At 40.9% G+C, this 19,117-nt stretch overlaps 1 protein-coding gene across 4 annotated transcripts in view; it reads left to right on the plus strand.

The window, feature by feature from the left end:
• The first annotated feature begins 1,526 nt into the window (after nucleotides 1–1,526).
• The window catches only part of lmtk2 (lemur tyrosine kinase 2), an 88,942-nt gene continuing 71,351 nt past the window's right edge, over nucleotides 1,527–19,117 (plus strand). For all 4 annotated transcript variants that reach the window (XM_084073057.1, XM_084073058.1, XM_084073060.1 and 1 more), the window contains exon 1: nucleotides 1,527–2,183. In XM_084073057.1, coding sequence (XP_083929183.1) covers nucleotides 2,048–2,183 — 136 coding nt within the window. In that variant the 5' untranslated portion in view covers nucleotides 1,527–2,047. The remainder of the gene's footprint in view (nucleotides 2,184–19,117) is intronic.

Genomic DNA, 19,117 nt, shown 5'->3' on the forward strand with positions numbered 1-19,117 from the left:
TATGATTATTTTTGGGGGGGGGTCCCCAATTCAAATATGATTATTTTGGGGGGTCCTCGGTTCAAATAGGATTATTTTGGGCGGTCCTCGGTTCAAATATGATTATTTTGGGGGGGTCCTCGGTTCAAATAGGATTATTTTGGGGGGTCCCCAGTTCAGATAGGATTATTTTTTTGGGGGGGGTCCCCAGTTCAAATAGGATTATTTTGGGGGGTCGCGGCCTGAAAAGTTTGAGAAGCACTTGTTTACAGGTTAAGTTGGGTCAATCCGTGTGAAAAAGAAGTGTTTGGCACCGTTCATCAACAAAGCTGTATCTACACAGTGAGTGTCGTGTCATAAAAGCTGGACAGCTTTACGGCCCTAAACCCAGAAATAACCATTTAATGTGCGGCCAGGTCGTCTTTCCTTATCATCATTGCGTGCGTGCCTCACATGATTGACGACAGACTGACTGCACGTTAAAAAAATACTTTTAACTTAGTCTAAAGATCTATTTTTTACACTATGCTGCGATTTGAAAATTGTGGATCTACAAGCTGGCAATGTAGTCTATGTGCACGTGCCATGGTGGCACGAGGCTTTGTGAGCTGGTAGATCGGATTCTAACACAAATATTTAGAAAATAATTAGAAAGATTTTGAAAATATTTTGAAAATAAAAAAATAAACATTTAGATTTTTTTTAACCAATGTAATGTTGTGTTTTGGGCTTGTAGATCTTTTTTCTTTTAAATGTACAAAGAAATTAGAAAACTATACAATTACAGAAAAAATAAGAATATATTAGAAAATATTAGGGAAAATAATTTAATTTAAACATTTATAACATTCATGTAAACATTGTAAACAATGTTGTGGTGCCAGAATGAAAGTGGTTAAACATGCAAAGCTGGTTGGGTTTTTAACAAGTGGTAAAGGGACATCCACGTCGCCGATTGGCCGCGCCCGCGGGCCCTTAGGGCAATCCGAGTGCTATGATTGGCTGCGGCACACGTCCGTCTCGGTGACGAGCCCTCCCACCCCCTATTCCCATGATTGTGACGTAGTACGTGCACCAGGAACAGCGTTGCCATGTCCGCGTATTATAAGCGACTTTGGGCTTATTTTTTTGTGTCTCGCAATTATTGGTAGTTTCTTATTTGGCCTTGTTTCCTAATGTTGTTTACACTTTGATTGATTGATTGATAGATTGAATACTTTATTAGAAGTTTGCAGAAAAAAAGCCTATGGCTTGTTTCCATTTTTCTCCTTTGTACTAAATTCATAGAGACATTTAATGACAGAAAGAACCAGTGGTTCTCAATCTCAAACATGTTCATGTCATCATGGAACCCCCAAATGAATAGTTAAATTGTCCCTAACCACCATCTGAAAGCGTTTTATGCCAGGGAGCTCCTACCAGATTTGTGTTGTTAGAATGTTTCATATAGGTTTAAAGGTCTAAGTCGCTTCCTTTGGGCTTGTTTTCATAGACCTGGTGAGTTACTCGTTTCCCTCACCGGATCTGGCAACGCTGACCAGGAACCAGCAACAACATGGCGCTGTGGCAGAGCGCTCGAGCCTCAACAAGCGCCTTTCTGGTGAAATAATATGACTTTTAACGCCCCGTGCGCGTTTAAAACAGCGAACAATGACAGGCGATAGAGGTCAAATCTCCCTTTTCTACTTTTAATGGACGAGGCAGCGGCTCCTGATAGCGCCGTTGCTATCGTTAGCCTCTATACCCTACCTGTTATTATCCCTGTTAGCTGTGTGACGTGCTAGCCGGCTAATGCTAATGCTAACCAGGCAGAGAGACACACAGAGAGACAGAGAGAGAGAGAGGAAAAGATGCTTGTGTTGTTGTTTATGACAGAATAATGTTGTCATTGATTAATTAACCTGGTTATCAATGAGTCAGACGTTTTATTTCACTGCTTATCGTGAGATTAGTGTCGTTTCTGGACGAGGATTCTGGGTTTAGTTGGACGTTTTGCTAGCTTAGAATAAGGAGAGGAGGAGGAGGAGGAGGAGGAGGAGGCAGCAGCTCTGGAAGGAACTGAGGGAGGATGGAGATGATGATGATGATGATGAGGATGAGGAGGAACATGGACCACCCTGGGGGTGGGTTTGTTCTGTTGCTGCTCCTGTCGTCCTGTCTGCTGTGTGATGGAGCCCCCCTCCACAGGCACTACCAGGACCCTGGTAAGACTTACTGTAACACACACACACACACACACACACACACACACACACACACACACACACACACACACACACACACACACACACACACACCTGTGGGGCCTGGATGTGTTTGTGTGTCATTACCAGTGGTTCTCAAACCTTTTAATTTCCATGACCCCCATAACTCTGACAGTGTACAAATGGAGCCAAATGGACCCGGGTCCATTTGGCTCCATTTGTACACTGTCAGAGTTACAGACCTGTAAGGGTCCATTTGGTTCCATTTGTACACTGTCAGAGTTACAGACCCGTAAGGGTCCATTTGTACACTGTCAGAGTTACAGACCTGTATAAGGGTCCATTTGGTTCCATTTGTACACTGTCAGAGTTACAGACCTGTGTAAGGGTCCGTTTGGAAACCCCTCAAGGAACTCTGAGGGTCCCTTGAGAACCACTGGTCATTTACTAACGTTAGTTACACAATTATAACATTCCATACACGCTTACAACACTGTTGCATGTATGGTTGCATACGTGTTGCTGTCACTGCTATAACCTGCTTCACCTCACCTGCTGTGTCAAAACAGCCAACATGTGATGAAAGCTATGTTGATGAATTGAATACATATTAGGACCACAATGGAAACAAGTCCCCAGGCCTTTTTTTTGTGACCCACATGTCTTGACTGTACGTGGTGCTGTTTACATTTCTGTCTAATAATACATGTATTCAATCAACAACACACACTCATCAACCAGTAGTGGTATGTTCCTCCAGCTGTGGGCTAGCCAGTGCTAATTACCTGTGTCACCCCAATGACATTAACCAGGGGTTGACAGACACTAAGGTCTCTGAGGCACTTGCCCATCGGGCAAGTACAGGTCATGTTCTACTTGCCCAAAAGGTCATGCCCACACTTGCCCGAAAAGTTAAATCGTCCATTATAAAATGATGGGTAAAATGTGCGCTTGTTGAACAAATTAATGTTAAATCCAATCTATAACTGAGTGGTGATAGTCACTTTGAAAAACCACTTGCCCGAAGGTTTCATTTACGGGCAACAGTTAGTGTCGACCCCTGATTAACTACATAGTGACAGACATAACATGGTCATTACCACCATAGATGCTGTCAGTGAGTATGCTTTGTGGAAGAAGCTATACAACTAAATAGCTCGTAGTTTTCCTGCATATATAGTGCAGGATAGTTGTATCGGTATACACTATTGTATACTGTTGTTCTGTATTAATGGCGCTTCTTCTTGTTTTCTGTTTCTTGCCTTGTATTGCTGTATACGACGGTACTTTCTTTCCTTACTCTTTACCTGTAACTCTGTATCTCTTAACTGCTGTGTGTGCTGCCTCTGGGCGACTGATTTCCCCCCCGTGGGATCAATAAAGCGATCTATCTATCTATCACCTGCTGTCAATACAGCCACCAACACACACATCAACCAGCGTGTTCCTCCAGCTAACCAGCTAAGGCTGTGGGCTAGCCAATGCAAATTACCTGTGTCACCCCAATCCCAATGACACTAATTACACACTGACACAACATAGTATTTACCACTACACATGTAGCTGTCAGTGAGTATGGTTTGTGGAAGAAGCATTTACAACTAAATGGCATTGCATGTAAGCCATTGTCTTGAGAGACTGGGTGTGTACAATCTATGCAACTGAATGGACCTGTTTGGTTCCATTTGTGCACTCAAGAGTTACAGTTAATTCGTAAGGTTTGGTTCAATTTGTACACTGTCAGAGTTACAGATCCCTAAGGTTTGATTCAGTTTGTACACTCTCAGAGTAACAGGGTCCATTTTGGTTCCTAATCCGAACTATCATTCAGTTTATTCAGTTGTCTCAAGGACGCCTGTGGGTCCCCGTACCGCACTTTGAGAGCCTCTGATACAAACAAACAAACAAACAAACAAACAAACAAGAAGTCACAATAAGTGACACATATGATGGTGTTTTCTCTACTACTACTAATGTCAAAATTCGTCACTGTTGAGTTTCACACACCAGGCTGCGACCTCCTAGACTAGTTATACAAGAATTTAGCATGACAAAATGTCAATATTTATTGAATAATAATGGCTTGTTTCAGTCTGGTGGAGAGAGAGAGAGGGGTGTGGTAACCTTTTGATTGGGGGGGTTGTCACTGGTATCTACTAACGTTTATATAACAATACTATGAAATGTTTGCCTACCAGCATGGAATTACAGTACACGGCTCTTGGCGCCGTCAATGTCTTGTGTCAATAGAGGTGTAATCGGGGCGCCGATGGCCTTGTAGTTAGGGCGCATAGTATACCGCATATACAGTAGGCTGGAATGCCTGACAGCGAGTTGCGGGTTCGATTCCCGAGCCTTTGCTGCATGACCCTCCCTCCCTGTTTCCTTTCCTATCTTCACTGTGCTGTCCAAAGAAAAGGCAGACAAGCCCCAAAGATATCTTTAAATGTTTAACTGCCAGAGTAAATAGTGTAACAGTGTCACCCCACTGTTAGCAAAAATTAAAATCCTTTAAAAAATGGAATATTTTTTGTGGTGTCGCGATCGCCTCATTACACGCACAGGGTCTCGTAGAATCGGGGGGGGGGGGGGGGGAGATTGTCCGGTCGCAGTAATCCATTCCATAGTTATGGCCAGTTGAATGTGGCTTGTTTCTGCCAAAAACAACGTAAGGCAGAGAAAAAGGGGACTTTTATAAATACGAAACCAGTTTCATTTTGTTGTGATCACGTGATAATTGTCATTTGTCATACAGTAGGCCTGGTAGTGACAAATGCTTCCAATTTGTTTGATACATTTTTCTTTTCCATTGTATGCCATTAAGAACATATTAGTATACACTGTCTCTCTGCATTTGATGCATGTGTTTACCTTGCTTACTGTAAGTTGCGCTGGATAAAAGGCTTCTTTCGGCTATTCAAAAATAGCAGATCTACAAGCTCATGGCGTGGCATCATTGATATGTATCTGCATTGTTGTCGGGCAGAAACTTCTTATCTCCATATTGTGCAAATTAATATATTTATATTCTTTTAAAGCGAACATTTTTACTCAAATCTTTGCTTCTGGGGGTCCCTGGAACAACATATTTTGAGATAGGGGTCCGTGGCCAAATGCATATCATTTTGGGGGTCCTTGACATGAAAAGGTTTGAGCACCGCTGATATAGAAACATACGTTTTTCAGAAAACTGTTAGGATTTAGAAGACATGAGTAAGAATCAGCCTCAGGTCTTAACCTAACCTTATTCCTAACCTTAACCTCAGTAAAGCGAGCGTGACCCTATAGCCTTTAAATGGTGTGTGTGTTCCAACGTTCAATGGCAAAAACACAATCAAAATCGTTAATCGCAATTGTTTTCGTGACAATTAATCGTCAACTTCAATTTGTAATGGTGCCAGCCAGTGTTGCCAAATTCTGTGAGAGAAACAAGCAACCGGGTCTAGGAAAACCAGCCCAAAAGAAGCGACTATGTGGGCCACATGCACGTGCACTTTAACATATACGTCAGCTATTTGAAAATAGCAGATCTACAAGCTCACAACGCGTCGCATCGCGACGCGTTGTGAGCTTGTAGACCGGCTATTTTCAAATAATAAAATCTTGCGGGGGGAATTATAATAAGCAGATCTGGCAATCCTACTCATGAGGGTCAGCCCAGCAGCGCAGACCCTTGTCAATGAAGACTGACTGGCTAACTGTAAGAAAGTGCAATCTACGGTGAAAACAAGAGAGGCCATTCATTGGTCGTTGTGGGTCGTCCTCTCGCCGCTTTATCCTCCATACCACTCTCTCTCCCTGTTATGTCACATATTAGACAGCCTGCCTGCAGCCACTATATTGTGTTAACTGCTTGAACCCTAGCGTGGCCTATTCTGGGGGGGTTAAGTTATTTACTGTAGAGTGAAAACAAACAGGTGGGAGCCTACTATAGAGCCCTGGGGGGGGGGGCTCTTGTCGACTTAAGTAGTATATAGGGTTTAACCCAATAAGACCTGGGACGCATCTGTGTCACTTTTTGATTTGAGCTAAAAAAAAGCGTTATTTTACTCTTTGGCTATTCAAAAATAGCAGATATACAAGCTCATAGCGCGGCACCGAGTGCCGCGCTATGAGCTTGTAGATCTGCTATTTTGAAAAAATCGAGAAAATGTGTGCAAATTAATATATCTATATTCTTTTAAAGCGAACATTTTTAACTAAAATCTTTGCTTCTGGGGGGTCCCTGGAACAAAATATTTTGAGATGGAGGTCCGCGGCCAAATACATATCATTTTGGGGGTCCTTGACATGAAAAAGTTTGAGCACCACTGATATAGAAACATAGGTTTTTCAGAAAACCGTTCGGATTTAGAAGACATTTTGCAGAATCGGAACCTCAGGCCTCAATGGGTTAAGTAAATTAAGTGGTTAGAAGCCACTTCTAACCCCGGCGGCCCTCCTCTTTTGGACATGATGGCATGAAAAAAAAGGGGCGAAAATTGTCGGGAAAGAAAAGCTAAACATAGCCAATGTACGAGCTCGTAAACGTGTCACCTGACGATGAATTGAGTACAAAGGACCCCACTGGAAACAAGCCATCCATAGTGCTTTCTTGGGTTTAAAATCCTGACCTTGTACTTCTCTGTGCTCGTCTGTGTTTTGAAAAAAAAGGGGACAAAAAATAATAATATATATATTCAAAGATTTGAACAAATGTGGAAGATCTTTCAAAAATAGCAGATCTACAAGCTCAAAACGCATTGCATCGTGAAGCGTTCCGAGCTTGTACATCGGCTATTTGACTACTTTTGTTAAGACACTGTAGTAGTCTGACGAAGTAGGGCATTTATTTATTTACCCATCATCATTTCCCTGTTGTTTACCTGCAGAAACACATGGCACTCTCTCTCGCTGTATGTTGGTGTTTTCACTGTTGTTTTGGTACTTAGGCCCAAAAATACCCCTCGTCTAATATCTCCATCTGCGTTCTCTACCAAAACAAACAGCAAAAAACAGCAAGAGAGTGCAGTGTGTTTCTGCAGGTAAACAAACAAACAAACACCAGACTACTCCTGTGGCTGATGACTGCTGCTGGTATAGAGGGACATGATGGTTAACGTTGTTTTGTTGATGTAAACACAGGGCAAAGTTACATACTAGCCCTTAAAATATGGAGATAAGAAGTTTCTGCCCGACAACAATGCAGATACATATCTATGATTTTAATGTCAATAGGCACAAGCCTTATCACCACTCATTACTGCCTATCTGTGTGTCTGTTCAATCCGTTAAGGTCTGAGGCCGATTCTTCTGAAACACTTAGGTTGCTATAGTAGTGGTTCTCAAACGTTTTTGGGCGGTCAAGGACCAAAATGATATGTATTCGGCCGCGGACCCCCCATCTGAAAATATGTAGTTACAGGGAGCCCCCAGAAGCAAAGATTTGAGTTACAAATGTTCACTTTAAAAAAAAATATATATATAAAGATTTACACACAATTTCTCGATTTTTTCAAAAAATAGCAGATCTACAAGCTCGTAGTGCGGCACTTGGTGCCGCGCTATGAGCTTGTATATCTGCTATTTTTGAATAGCCAAAGTGTAAAATAATGCTTTTTTTTAAGCTCAAATCAAAAAGTGACACAGATGTGTTCCAGGTCTTAATGGGGTTAGGCATAGTTTTACTGAGGTTAAGGTTAGGAATAAGGTTAGGTTTAGACATAGTTTTACTGAGGTTACGTTTAGGAATAAGGTTACGTTTAGGCATAGTTTTACTGAGGTTAAATAAGGTTAGGTTTAGACATAGTTTTACTGAGGTTACGTTTAGGAATAAGGTTAGGTTTAGACATAGTTTTACTGAGGTTAAGTTTAGGAATAAGGTTAGGTTTAGGCATAGTTTTACTGAGGTTACGTTTAGGAATAAGGTTAGGTTTAGAGACATAGTTTTACTGAGGTTAAGGTAAGGAATAAGGTTAGGTTTAGACATAGTTTTACTGAGGTTAAGGTTAGGAATAAGGTTAGGTTTAGGCATAGTTTTACTGAGGTTAAAGTAAGGAATAAGGTTAGGTTTAGACATAGTTTTACTGAGGTTAAAGTAAGGAATAAGGTTAGGTTTAGACATAGTTTTACTGAAGTTACGTTTAGGAATAAGGTTAGGTTTAGAGACATAGTTTTACTGAGGTTAAGGTTAGGAATAAGGTTAGGTTCAGGCATAGTTTTACTGAGGTTAAGTTTAGGAATAAGGTTAGGTTTAGGCATAGTTTTACTGAGGTTACGTTTGGGAATAAGGTTAGGTTTAGACATAGTTTTACTGAGGTTACGTTTAGGAATAAGGTTAGGTTTAGACATAGTTTTACTGAGGTTACATTTAGGAATAAGGTTAGGTTTAGGCATAGTTTTACTGAGGTTACGTTTAGGAATAAGGTTAGGTTTAGACATAGTTTTACTGAGGTTACGTTTAGGAATAAGGTTAGGTTTAGACATAGTTTTACTGAGGTTACATTTATGAAAACGTGGTGGCGACCTTTCCGAGTGTCGCCTGACTTGACCCGGGGGGGGGGGGGGGGGGGGGGGGGGGGGCGAGCTTGTTCTTGTATTCGTTGTTATTTATGTCAAATAATTGCGATCTTACGATTATGTAATGATTTGTGACAGCCGCCCCTAAGACAGCAGCACTCTCATTGACAAAGGCTGACCCTCATGAGGAATGAATGGAGACACACACACAGAGAGAGAGGGAGAGAGAGAGAGAGAGAGAGAGGAGGCTGCTAATATGTAACCGTAACACATTCCTGTCTTATCGGAGCCAGTGAATTATTAATGCACCGCCGCTGTTTGTTAACCCATTTAGACCGGGAACGCATCTGTGTCATTTTAAGATTTCTTTGGCTATTCAAAAATAGCAGATATACAAGCTCATAGCGCGGCACCGAGTGCCGCGCTATGAGCTTGTAGATCTGCTATTTCCAGAAAAATCGTGAAAAATGTGTGCAAATCTTTGGATATATGTATTTTTAAAGCGAACATTTGTAACTCAAATCTTTGCTTCTGGGGATTCTACAAATGTCCTAAATAAACATAAATAAACATATTTGCTATAATATCAGTGGTTCTCAAAAATGATATGGCCGTGGACCCCCATCTCAAAATGTTTTGTTCCAGGGACCCCCAGAAGTTGTAAGAGAGTCAAAATGAAAATGTGTATTCAAAGATTTGCACACCTTTTCGCAATTTAAAAAAAAAATAGCAGATCTACAAGCTCATAGTAGTAGATCACTTGTAGATCTGCTATTTTTGAATAGCCCAAAGAAATCTTACAATGACAGAGATGCGTTCCAGGTCTTAAAGGCTTAAGCATGTAATGCAGAATACGCTGAAGTGAGTTATTGAGCAATACGTCCCCTATTTTATGCGTTTATGGCGGCTCTCAAATCTTTCCGTTGGACTCGTCTATCTATCACTGTCTGTGCTTTGGTTGATTTGTACTTAACTTGTGTTACAGTAGTAATATCAGGCCTGGTAGATGTGGTACAGTGATGTTGGTCGTAGATGGACACTGGGGTTTTTGCTGTGGTTAATGTAGATGATGGACCGCCCTCTGATTCAGTGTCTGTTCCCCCCAGGCAGGGAGTAATGCTGCCTTTACAAAGTGGCTCGTCAAGTGTCTAACCGTTGGTCAGCATCAGCAACATATGGAGTTCTTCCATATGATGATATACATACATTATACCAGGGGTCTTCAACGTTTTCAGGCCAAGGACCCCCTAGCTGAGAGAGAGATGAAGCAGGGACCCCTTCTATTCACCCGTTTCCTAGGCTGTGTGGGCATCACTTCCTGTCGATTTGATCCAATGAAATCCAATGAAACTGGTCAGATGACCGATGATATCCAATGAAATCGACAGGAAGTGAAAACACACAGCCTAGGAAACAGGTGAATATTGTATACAATTGTGTTTCAGATAAACGTTTGCTGCTCTTTTTTCCCCCTCTACACCTATACCTCTTTGCCAAAAATAGCCGATCTACAAGCTCACAACTCCTCGCAGCGCGAGGCGTTGTGAGCTTGTGGATCTGCTATTTTTTGGCTAAAGTTCTCCTCAGAAAATGGATGCTAGGGTTCAAGTGGTTAATGTAAAAAAAAAGAAATCATATCACACAAAGATTTGGCGGACCCCCTTTAGTAACTCTGAGGACCCCCTAGGGGTCCCGGACCCCCTGTTGAAGACCCCTGCATTAATGGATGATGAGAAAAAAAATAAAGTGTGTGAGAGATAAATGATGTAATCTTTTTTTCATCAAGATGGCAAGAAAAAAAGATCTAGAATTAAGTGACTATGAAAGTTCATAATTGGGGTACGGATGTAATTGGGGCTTCACATTAGAGAGTTCATTGGTAAAAAAAACACATAGGCACTGGTTGTACAGACGGGTGAAAAAAGAAAAAACGAGGGGTAGGTATTAAGGTAGAGCTTTACTTGTCAGTTCAGGAGGTGTACCCACATCCAAATAATCTATTTGACTAGTGCTGGGTGACAAAGACAAAATGCAAAGAGGAAGAGAATCCGAATCGGACGGCTCACACGTCAGTATAGTGAAGGACATTGCCCCCTTACTCTTAGCATTACCAAGAGGACAATTATTACGACTCATTTCAAAGACCCGGTTATCAATTAAACAATTAGTCCAGTGGTTTTCAACCCTTTTCATATCAAGGACCATTATTTATTCGGCATTTGAGCCACGGAAGACGGAGCCACCATTTGATGAGATTTAGACTCTTTAGACCCAAAGACTTACAATATTTTGTTATCGTTGGATACGATTTCGTCCACAATTCCATGCTGTGTTGATGTTGGTACCATAGGAGAGACTACAGGCAAACGTTGATCAAAATATCAGTTCTTTAATTAAGTAATGCCGATGTCTAACAATAATTTTACTCTTGAGAGCGTAAAATGAAACCAAATGGACCCGTAAGGGTCCATTTGGTTTCATTTTACGCTCTCAAGAGTTAAAGATCTACAAGGGTCCATTTGGCTACCAACTCTCCATCACTTAGTTGGGGACCACCTGGAAGACCCTCAAGGACCACTGGTGGTGCCCGTACCACTGGTTGAGAACCACTGAATTAGTCAAAAGACATATCAGAAATCAGCAATGGCACATAGAGCCATACAGATGAACAAAATGCAACACATTGCTCTCTATTACAAATTGCTCCCCTGAGCATCTTATTGTCCTCAGGGGGCAGTTGGCAGTGTTGCCATGTCCGCTTATTATAAGCGACTTTGGTGCTTGTTTTTTGTAAACAAGCTTGTAAATATTGGTAGTTGCGGGTTGCTTTTTTTTTAGATGGTTTCTAAAAGTATAGTTTCTTATTGGGCTTGCTTCCTAATAGTTGTTTTAAACCAGTGGTTCCCAAACGATTTCATGTCAAGGACCCCCGTATTAACATATGGTTGGGCCCCCATCTGAAAATATTTTGTGCCAGGGGACCCCCCCCCATACACGATTTGTGTTGTGTAAAATGTTTCAAAAATACTCCAAATATGTATTCATATTTTTGAAAATAGCAGATCGGCTATTTTCAAATAGTCGATGGGGTTTCAAGTGATAAACTTGCTTCTTTTGGGGCTTGTTTTCGTAGACCTGGATGCTTATTATTACTCTACGCAAAATCTGGCAACACTATGGCAGTTTGTTGTGTAACAGTTTTGTGACTACAGGACTCTGTGATTCAGTGTCTGTTGTTGTTGTTACCGCAGGCTGTAGGGTGCCTCGTCCCTCGTCCTCTGTCCCTGAATGATTCCTGGGTACAAGGCCTAGTGGCCTAGTGTGTGCTGTCCACCCTGCCAGGCTGCCAACAACCCTCTGCTTGAACTCTAGGAATGTCATTTGGGCCCCTATGATTCTTTTACGACGTGTCTGTCGAGCTGTCTCTAGGGCCCTGTTTTAGACCGCAGTCTAATCCCATGTATTTCTCATCGTATCCGGATCTTTAGGACCGGCTGTTCACACTGTTTATTTGCAAAGTGATCAGATCAGATCAGATGGTTTCAGGCTGGAGTTCTCAACGCGTCTGAACATTTTAGGTCACAGCCCTAACTGGGCCCTATTGGGCTGGCCCCGAGGCTCACCTCGGCCTGAAGAATTACCATACGTTTAGGCCTGAAAAACAAAAGATCCCGAAAAGATTATGTCATGATGTGTTAAATGTCCTCGAAGTCACGCATTCAACAAGCTTTGAACTGAGCAGATTGGACCTTCCGTTCCAGAGATACTGGCCAAAACATCTTGAAAACGGCCACTTTCGGCGGATTTTCGATCGCCGAGTTTCGATTGAGTTTTGGCCCATTGTCGCCCGTTTTTCTTTGATAACACAGGCTAGGAAGGTCGAACGGCGACAAACTAGATACCTGAGTAGGCACTAGTTGCTTGCTTTTACATTCAAGAAACGCAACATAACAGACACAAAAACAAAAGACAGGTACATTCATACATGAAAACGGTGGAAAATGGACACCTCAACTCGCCATTTCTTCCATAAAATAATACTGCTATTGTTTTGTTTCCAATACGATCACCCCTCCAATCTGGATATGGTAAAACATCTGATTTAGGCTGGATTGTGCGCTGCCAGAAGAGGATCTGTGTGTCTAGGGCTGTCACGATCATCATTACATTTTACCTCACGATTAATAGCCAGCATGCAAATAATTGCGATTAACAATTTTATTTATGGTTTTGGCATTGGACAGTGGAACATATGAATACAAATTACATCTGTTTGCCCTTTTTAGGCTTGGTAAAAAAAAATGGGCACAGGGCAGATATTAGAAATATATCTTAAATAAATAAAGAAATTACTTGACATATTTAATAACTTTAAAACAAGATATTTGAAAAATATTTTTCGTCATAAACATGGGAACGATTATAAAGCTTATGCAAACATAATTGCCATTATCTCACATAACTACAATTAGGCCATTAATATTCAGATCTATTCACACTGCCACCACCAACCCTATGCTGAACTTTTGGGTTGTCAACATACCGAGCTGTCTTGATGGGGGTCTTTGTGTCTGTCCGTGTTAATATGCACCGAATCTCTTGTGTCAGGAAGAATATTTATGAATATTTTTTCACTTATTTTGTGGATTCAGTAAATCACACATCCACCGTCCCTCCGTACCTAGGCAAGTCTGACATCATCAACAATATGATGTCATTAACTCAATTCCTGCCAATCACGCATAAATGCGGTCTATTAAATAGCGCACTTGGTCGCCAATCACGCATAAACGCGTTCTATTGAAAAAATTGAAAAAGATTTGAAAAAAAAAACATTTTTTTTTTTTTTTTCAATTTGACCCAAAGACCAAGGAGATATGATTTTTCGAAGGAAAAGACTCCCATCCACTTCCTTGTTAACTTAAAACTTAAAAATGATGTATCTCGGCTCCTGAGTACTTTTTAAATTTCAATGAAAAATCTCTGGCAGACAACAGCAAAAAATCTGAAATAACTCTGGCAGACGAAGTGTTAACATGATGTCATTTACGGGAACGTAAGCCTTGCATTTTTTTTACAATAGATCTATTCATTCACTAGCAAAGAGTCAAAGCTCTGGATTTTTCAGCTGCATTCTCTTCCTTCAGTGTCGTTTTCATCTCAGCGTTTGACAGTGAAGTCAATAGAATCACTCTGTACTTGTACAGTCTGGTTAGATTTGAATCATTCTGTACCCTCAGTACTAGGGTTAGATTATGGATCATTCATTACTTACAGTACAGTACATTCTTATTTACATGTTCCCATGTTCAAAGCCAAGTAAGCAAATTAAATCGTCAATCACAATTATTTACGGTATACATGACAATGACTCGTCAACTAATGTTTAATGATCGTCGTGACAGCCCTAGTAACCACTAAGTATGATGTGAGCGCTGCCTGCTCTGCTCCGGGGGCATTTCGTCTTGCCCGGGCATGGTTATAGCCATGGATATATTGGGGTTATATCATCATCCTTAGCCTAAACGCTGGACTCTCGTCAAAGCTTCACGAGATGTGACGGCGGTCCGGCCGCGTGAAATTAAGACTGCTGGGTGTTTGGTGACACGGAATCACATCGTTTGCTTTAGGAGTGGAAAAAATGTCCGTTCTGTACGTCCAGTTCATTTAATGCCCAGCATGGGTCATTAACCCCTTCGATCCGGGAAACATATATCTGTCGTTTTAAGATTTCTTTGGCTATTCAAAAAACAGCAGATATACAAGCTCTCTGTGCCGCGCTATGAGCTTGTAGATCGGCACATTTTTTGAAAAATCGTGAAAAAAAAATGAAAAAAAATATATATAGTATTTTTAAAGCTAACATTTCGAACTCAAATCTTTGCTTCTGTGGGTCCCGGGAACAACACATTTTTTACAAATGTTCGCTTTAAAAAATATAGATCTACAAGCTCATAGTGCAGCAATCGGTGCCATGCTATGAGCTTGTAGATCTGCAATTATTTTTTAAATCGTGAAAATGTGTGCAAATCTTTGAAATATATCTTTTAAAGCGAACATTTGTAACTCAAGTCTTTGCTTCTGGGGGGTCCCTGGAACAACATATTTTACACATTTCACTTTAAAAAAATATATATTCAAAGATTTGCACAAATTTAAAATGTTCTAAAATATGAGCTTGTATATCTGCTATTTTTGAATAGCCAAAGAAATCTAAAAATGACACCAATGCGTTCCTGGTCTTAATGGGTTAACAGGGGCAAGTCCAGGGACCCCCAAGGGGGTTGTGTGTGTGATAGGATTTCCCTCCGAATATTAAAATGTCTGAAACTGCACATTGACGTGAATCCAATATTATATTTGCAAAGATATAAAGAAGAAAAGTCCGGGCACCCAGGCTTTGGGATGCCCTGCCTGCATGACGATCTGAGGCTATAGCAAGATCAGTGTCTTCTTTTAAATCACTTTTGAAAACATACTTTTATGTGAAGGCATTTTCTTAGTGGTTTTGCCTTTTTTTTTATTATCAGTTTTTGTGTCATTAGGTTGTAATAGATTTTTCTAGTCTATTATTCTTCATTTTATTACCCATTGATTTTATGTGCTAAAAAAATCACACCCTGTGTGAAGGAAGTGGTGCCTTTGATGAGCCCCGTATCAATATTTGTTTATGGGACAGACACACACCCGGACAGACACACGGACACTCGGACAATGTCAGATATAGAGCGGTTGGCAACGCTAAAAAGAGAAAAGGAAGCGCTGCCTGGGTTTCAATCACAGTAGCTCAGAACAGGTGCTCTTTAGTGGAACAGGTATAGGAATAGAAGCAAAAAGAACCCAACGTTCTGCTTGTGGTGAGGCAGACTGTAGGGAAAGAATACTGAGGCACTCCGTCTTCAGGTGAAAAAATATATATATATATTTTGCTGTTATGTGCTCTTTCAACTGAGGAAACCTTGTTTGGAAAAGCGCTATACAACTAAATTCATTATCATTATCATTAAACAAACAAACCAGAAACATTTAATTTACATTTATCAATGATGACCGTGCTGTCTAATGGATCTGTTGAAGCTGCAGCATCACTTGGAGGCCACGGATACTGTTGTCACTTAAAAAGAAAAACCTATGGAATACTTCTAAAGCTACTCTCAAATCTCTCAACGATCAACAGACATTGACAAGACAATCACATAAATAATATGGTGAGCTAGATGTGAAAGTTGCAAGGAAGAAAAAAAGATTGAATAGGCAATACAATTTTATACAGCATATTATGTAGAGGGGTTTCCCCTCCCTGCTTCATCTCTCTCTCTCAGCTAAGGGGTTGTTGGCCTGAAAAAAATACCCCTCAGAGACGAATGTATGTACCGTGGCTGCAGCCCGGAATGGTCAGAAATCATACAGGAGCAGGCACGTGCAGGATTGGAAAAAAAACTGTCCACCCCCTTCATTCGGGGCTATTTTTTTGCAAAGATATTTGGTGTAAAAGGGGGAAAAAAGTAGGGGACCTAGTATAGACCCCTGGGCTACTCCCGTTCAATGAAGTGTATATAGCGGCAGATGTGATGACAGATAATGTGCATGTTTGATGGAAAACATCGATACAATTATGCAGTTATAAAAGTACCACAACCAGCTCAGCGCTTGTTCAACAGTGTGATGGTATCCAGGTGGGAACTGTGCTGGAATCTGCTGGCCTGGTATGGCTTTGGTTTGGACACATCTTTAGGACAGATTGGGGAAAATGTGTGCTTCTTCTTCTCAACTATTTAAACCATTCAATCCGGGAACGCATCATTTTTTGATTTTTAGCTATAACCACTATACACTTTGGGCTATTCAAAAATAGCAGATCTACAAGCTCATAGCGCGGCACCGAGTGCCGCGCTACGAGCTTGTAGATCTGCTATTTTTGAAAAATCTTGGAACATTTATGCAATACATATATTTTTTTAAACAAAAATGTTCTGCTTCTGAGGGTCCCTGGAACAACCTATTTTGAGATGGGGGTCCGTGGCTAAATACATCTCGTGTTGGGGGTCCTTGACATGAAAAAGTTTGAGAACCACTGTAGCAACATATGTTAGGATTTTAGAAGACTTTTGTAAAGATTTGCACACATTTTCTAGATTTTTCAAAAATAGCAGATTTTTCAGACTGCCGCGCTACAAGCTTGTGTATCTGCTATTTTTGAATAGCCAAAGAAATCTAAAAAAATCACAGATACTTTCCCGGTCTTAATGGGTTAAGTCTGTGGTCTTAGCACTCTAGAAATGAGTGAGTTGGTTGCAAAATCATGAAAGGAAATAAGGTGGTTTAAGCTTGAAATGTTCCAGATACACAACAGTAGCTAGGAGAAGTATTCTCTTGAAAGATGAGGCGGTGGTGACATCTGGTCCTAACACGCTATATAGCTCTCGGTGAGAGCATCTGACAGGAGGACACCTGGCCCGTCTGTTTGGATCACTGTAGAAGGCCAGTCAGTGGCAGCTAGTGTGGCTGAATGCTCAATTCATCATGAGCAGTGAGCTAACGCTCCATCCACCAGCCAGGCCCGGTCCATGGGTCGTATATAGTCGAATGACTGACAATGTGACTCTTGTTCTTGCGACTCCTATTCCCCATGCGGAACTAATGACAAATGTGACTCTTGTCCCTGTTGTGTCTCTTTTTAGAGTTCTCAACGGGCGAGAAAATTAAGGCCCAGCCCTAACTGGGCCCTACTGGGGGGGCCGGATCGAGGCTCGTCCCGGCCCGAACAATTACTATCCGTTTTTAGGCCTGTTAAAAGCCCGAAAATGTGTCATTACGTGCTTAATGTCCTCAAAGTCACGCATCCAACAAGCTTTTAACTGAGCAGATTGGACCTTCCGTTCCAGAGATAATGACCAAAAAATCTTTCGTGGATTTTTTTGTCTTTTTTCGATTGAGTCTTGGCCATTGTCGCCCGTTTTTCTTTAATTACACAGGCTAGGAAGGTCGAACGGTGACAAACTAGATACCTGAGTTAAGTTGACTTTGAGCTACATCCAACACATTCACTGCCATTTCCATCGGCCTCACCGTTAAACCGCTAGGGACAGTTAAAATGTATTTTTGTGGGGTAGATAGATTTTCTTTTTTTTGGGCGAAAATGTCGGGGAGGGTCAGGTTCGGGCAGAATTTGAGAACTCCTCCTGGTCTCTTTATCTTTCATAACCTGCTGTGCTCTACTATGCTCTTATTATCTGTTCTTTTTGTCTTTGTGTATGACTGCTATAACTGTCTTTTTGGTGACTTGCGTTTCCTTTGTGGGATCAATAAAGGTATCTATCTATTAGGCACGTAGCGATTCACTCAACTCACCATACGATTCACTAAACCCACCATACGATTCGAATCACGGTACTAGGTTCACGAGTTTTCAAGATTTGTCAAACTTTTTCCCCCTTTTTTCTCTTACACAAATCCAGTGTTTTCTTCCCATTTTTTTCCAATACTGTTTTTCTCTTTTCAATACAGTAGCAAATGACTGAAAACTCTTTTTTTTTAAATAAATTCTCTAACAAAATCCTGTAATTTCTTCTATTTTTTAAAACCCATTTAGACCTGGAACATGTGTCATACTTTGATTTGAGCTAAAAAAGCATTATTTTACACTTTGGCTATTCAAAAATAGCAGATATACAAGCTCATAGCGCGGCACCGAGTGCCACGCTATGAGCTACGAGCTTGTAGATCTGCTATTTTTGAAAAATCGTGAAAATGTGTGCAAATCTTTGAATATATATATTGTTTTAAAGCGAACATTTTTAAATCAAATCTTTACTTCTGGGGGGTCCCTGGAACAAAATATTTTGAGATGGAATTGGCGGTCAAATACATATAATTTTGGGGGTCCTTGACATGAAAAAGATTGAGCACCACTGATATAGAAACATACGTTTTTCAGAAAACTGTTGGGATTTAGGAGACATGTAGAATCGGCTTCAGGTCTCAATGGGTTAACAAAATCCTGTAATTTCTTCTATTTTTTTTAAAAAGCTCCCTCTGCTTTTTGCATCGTGATACATTTTTTTATTAAATCGATTTAAATCGTCACCAGTTTGAATCGATTTTAATCGATTTTACGATAAAGCTAGGGAACCCTATAGCTCCAACATGACAGCCTGGCTGTCATGATGTACAACAGGGGTCTTCAACGTTTTCAGGCCAAGGACCCCCTAGCTGAGAGAGAGATGAAGCAGGGACCCCCTACTCTATATTGTATAAAATTGTGTTTCAGATTAAAGTTTTTTTTTTTTTTAACTTAGTCTGCTCTTTTTTCCCTCTACACCTATAGCCTCTTTGCCAAAAATAGCCGATCTACAAGCTCTCAACGCCTCGCAGCGCGAGGCGTTGAGAGCTTGTAGATCTGCTATTTTTGGCTAATGTTCCCCTTAGAAAAGGAA

Source organism: Gymnoscopelus microlampas (genome assembly GCF_963454915.1).
Source record: "Gymnoscopelus microlampas genome assembly, chromosome: 11".
Classification (NCBI taxonomy): domain Eukaryota; kingdom Metazoa; phylum Chordata; class Actinopteri; order Myctophiformes; family Myctophidae; genus Gymnoscopelus; species Gymnoscopelus microlampas.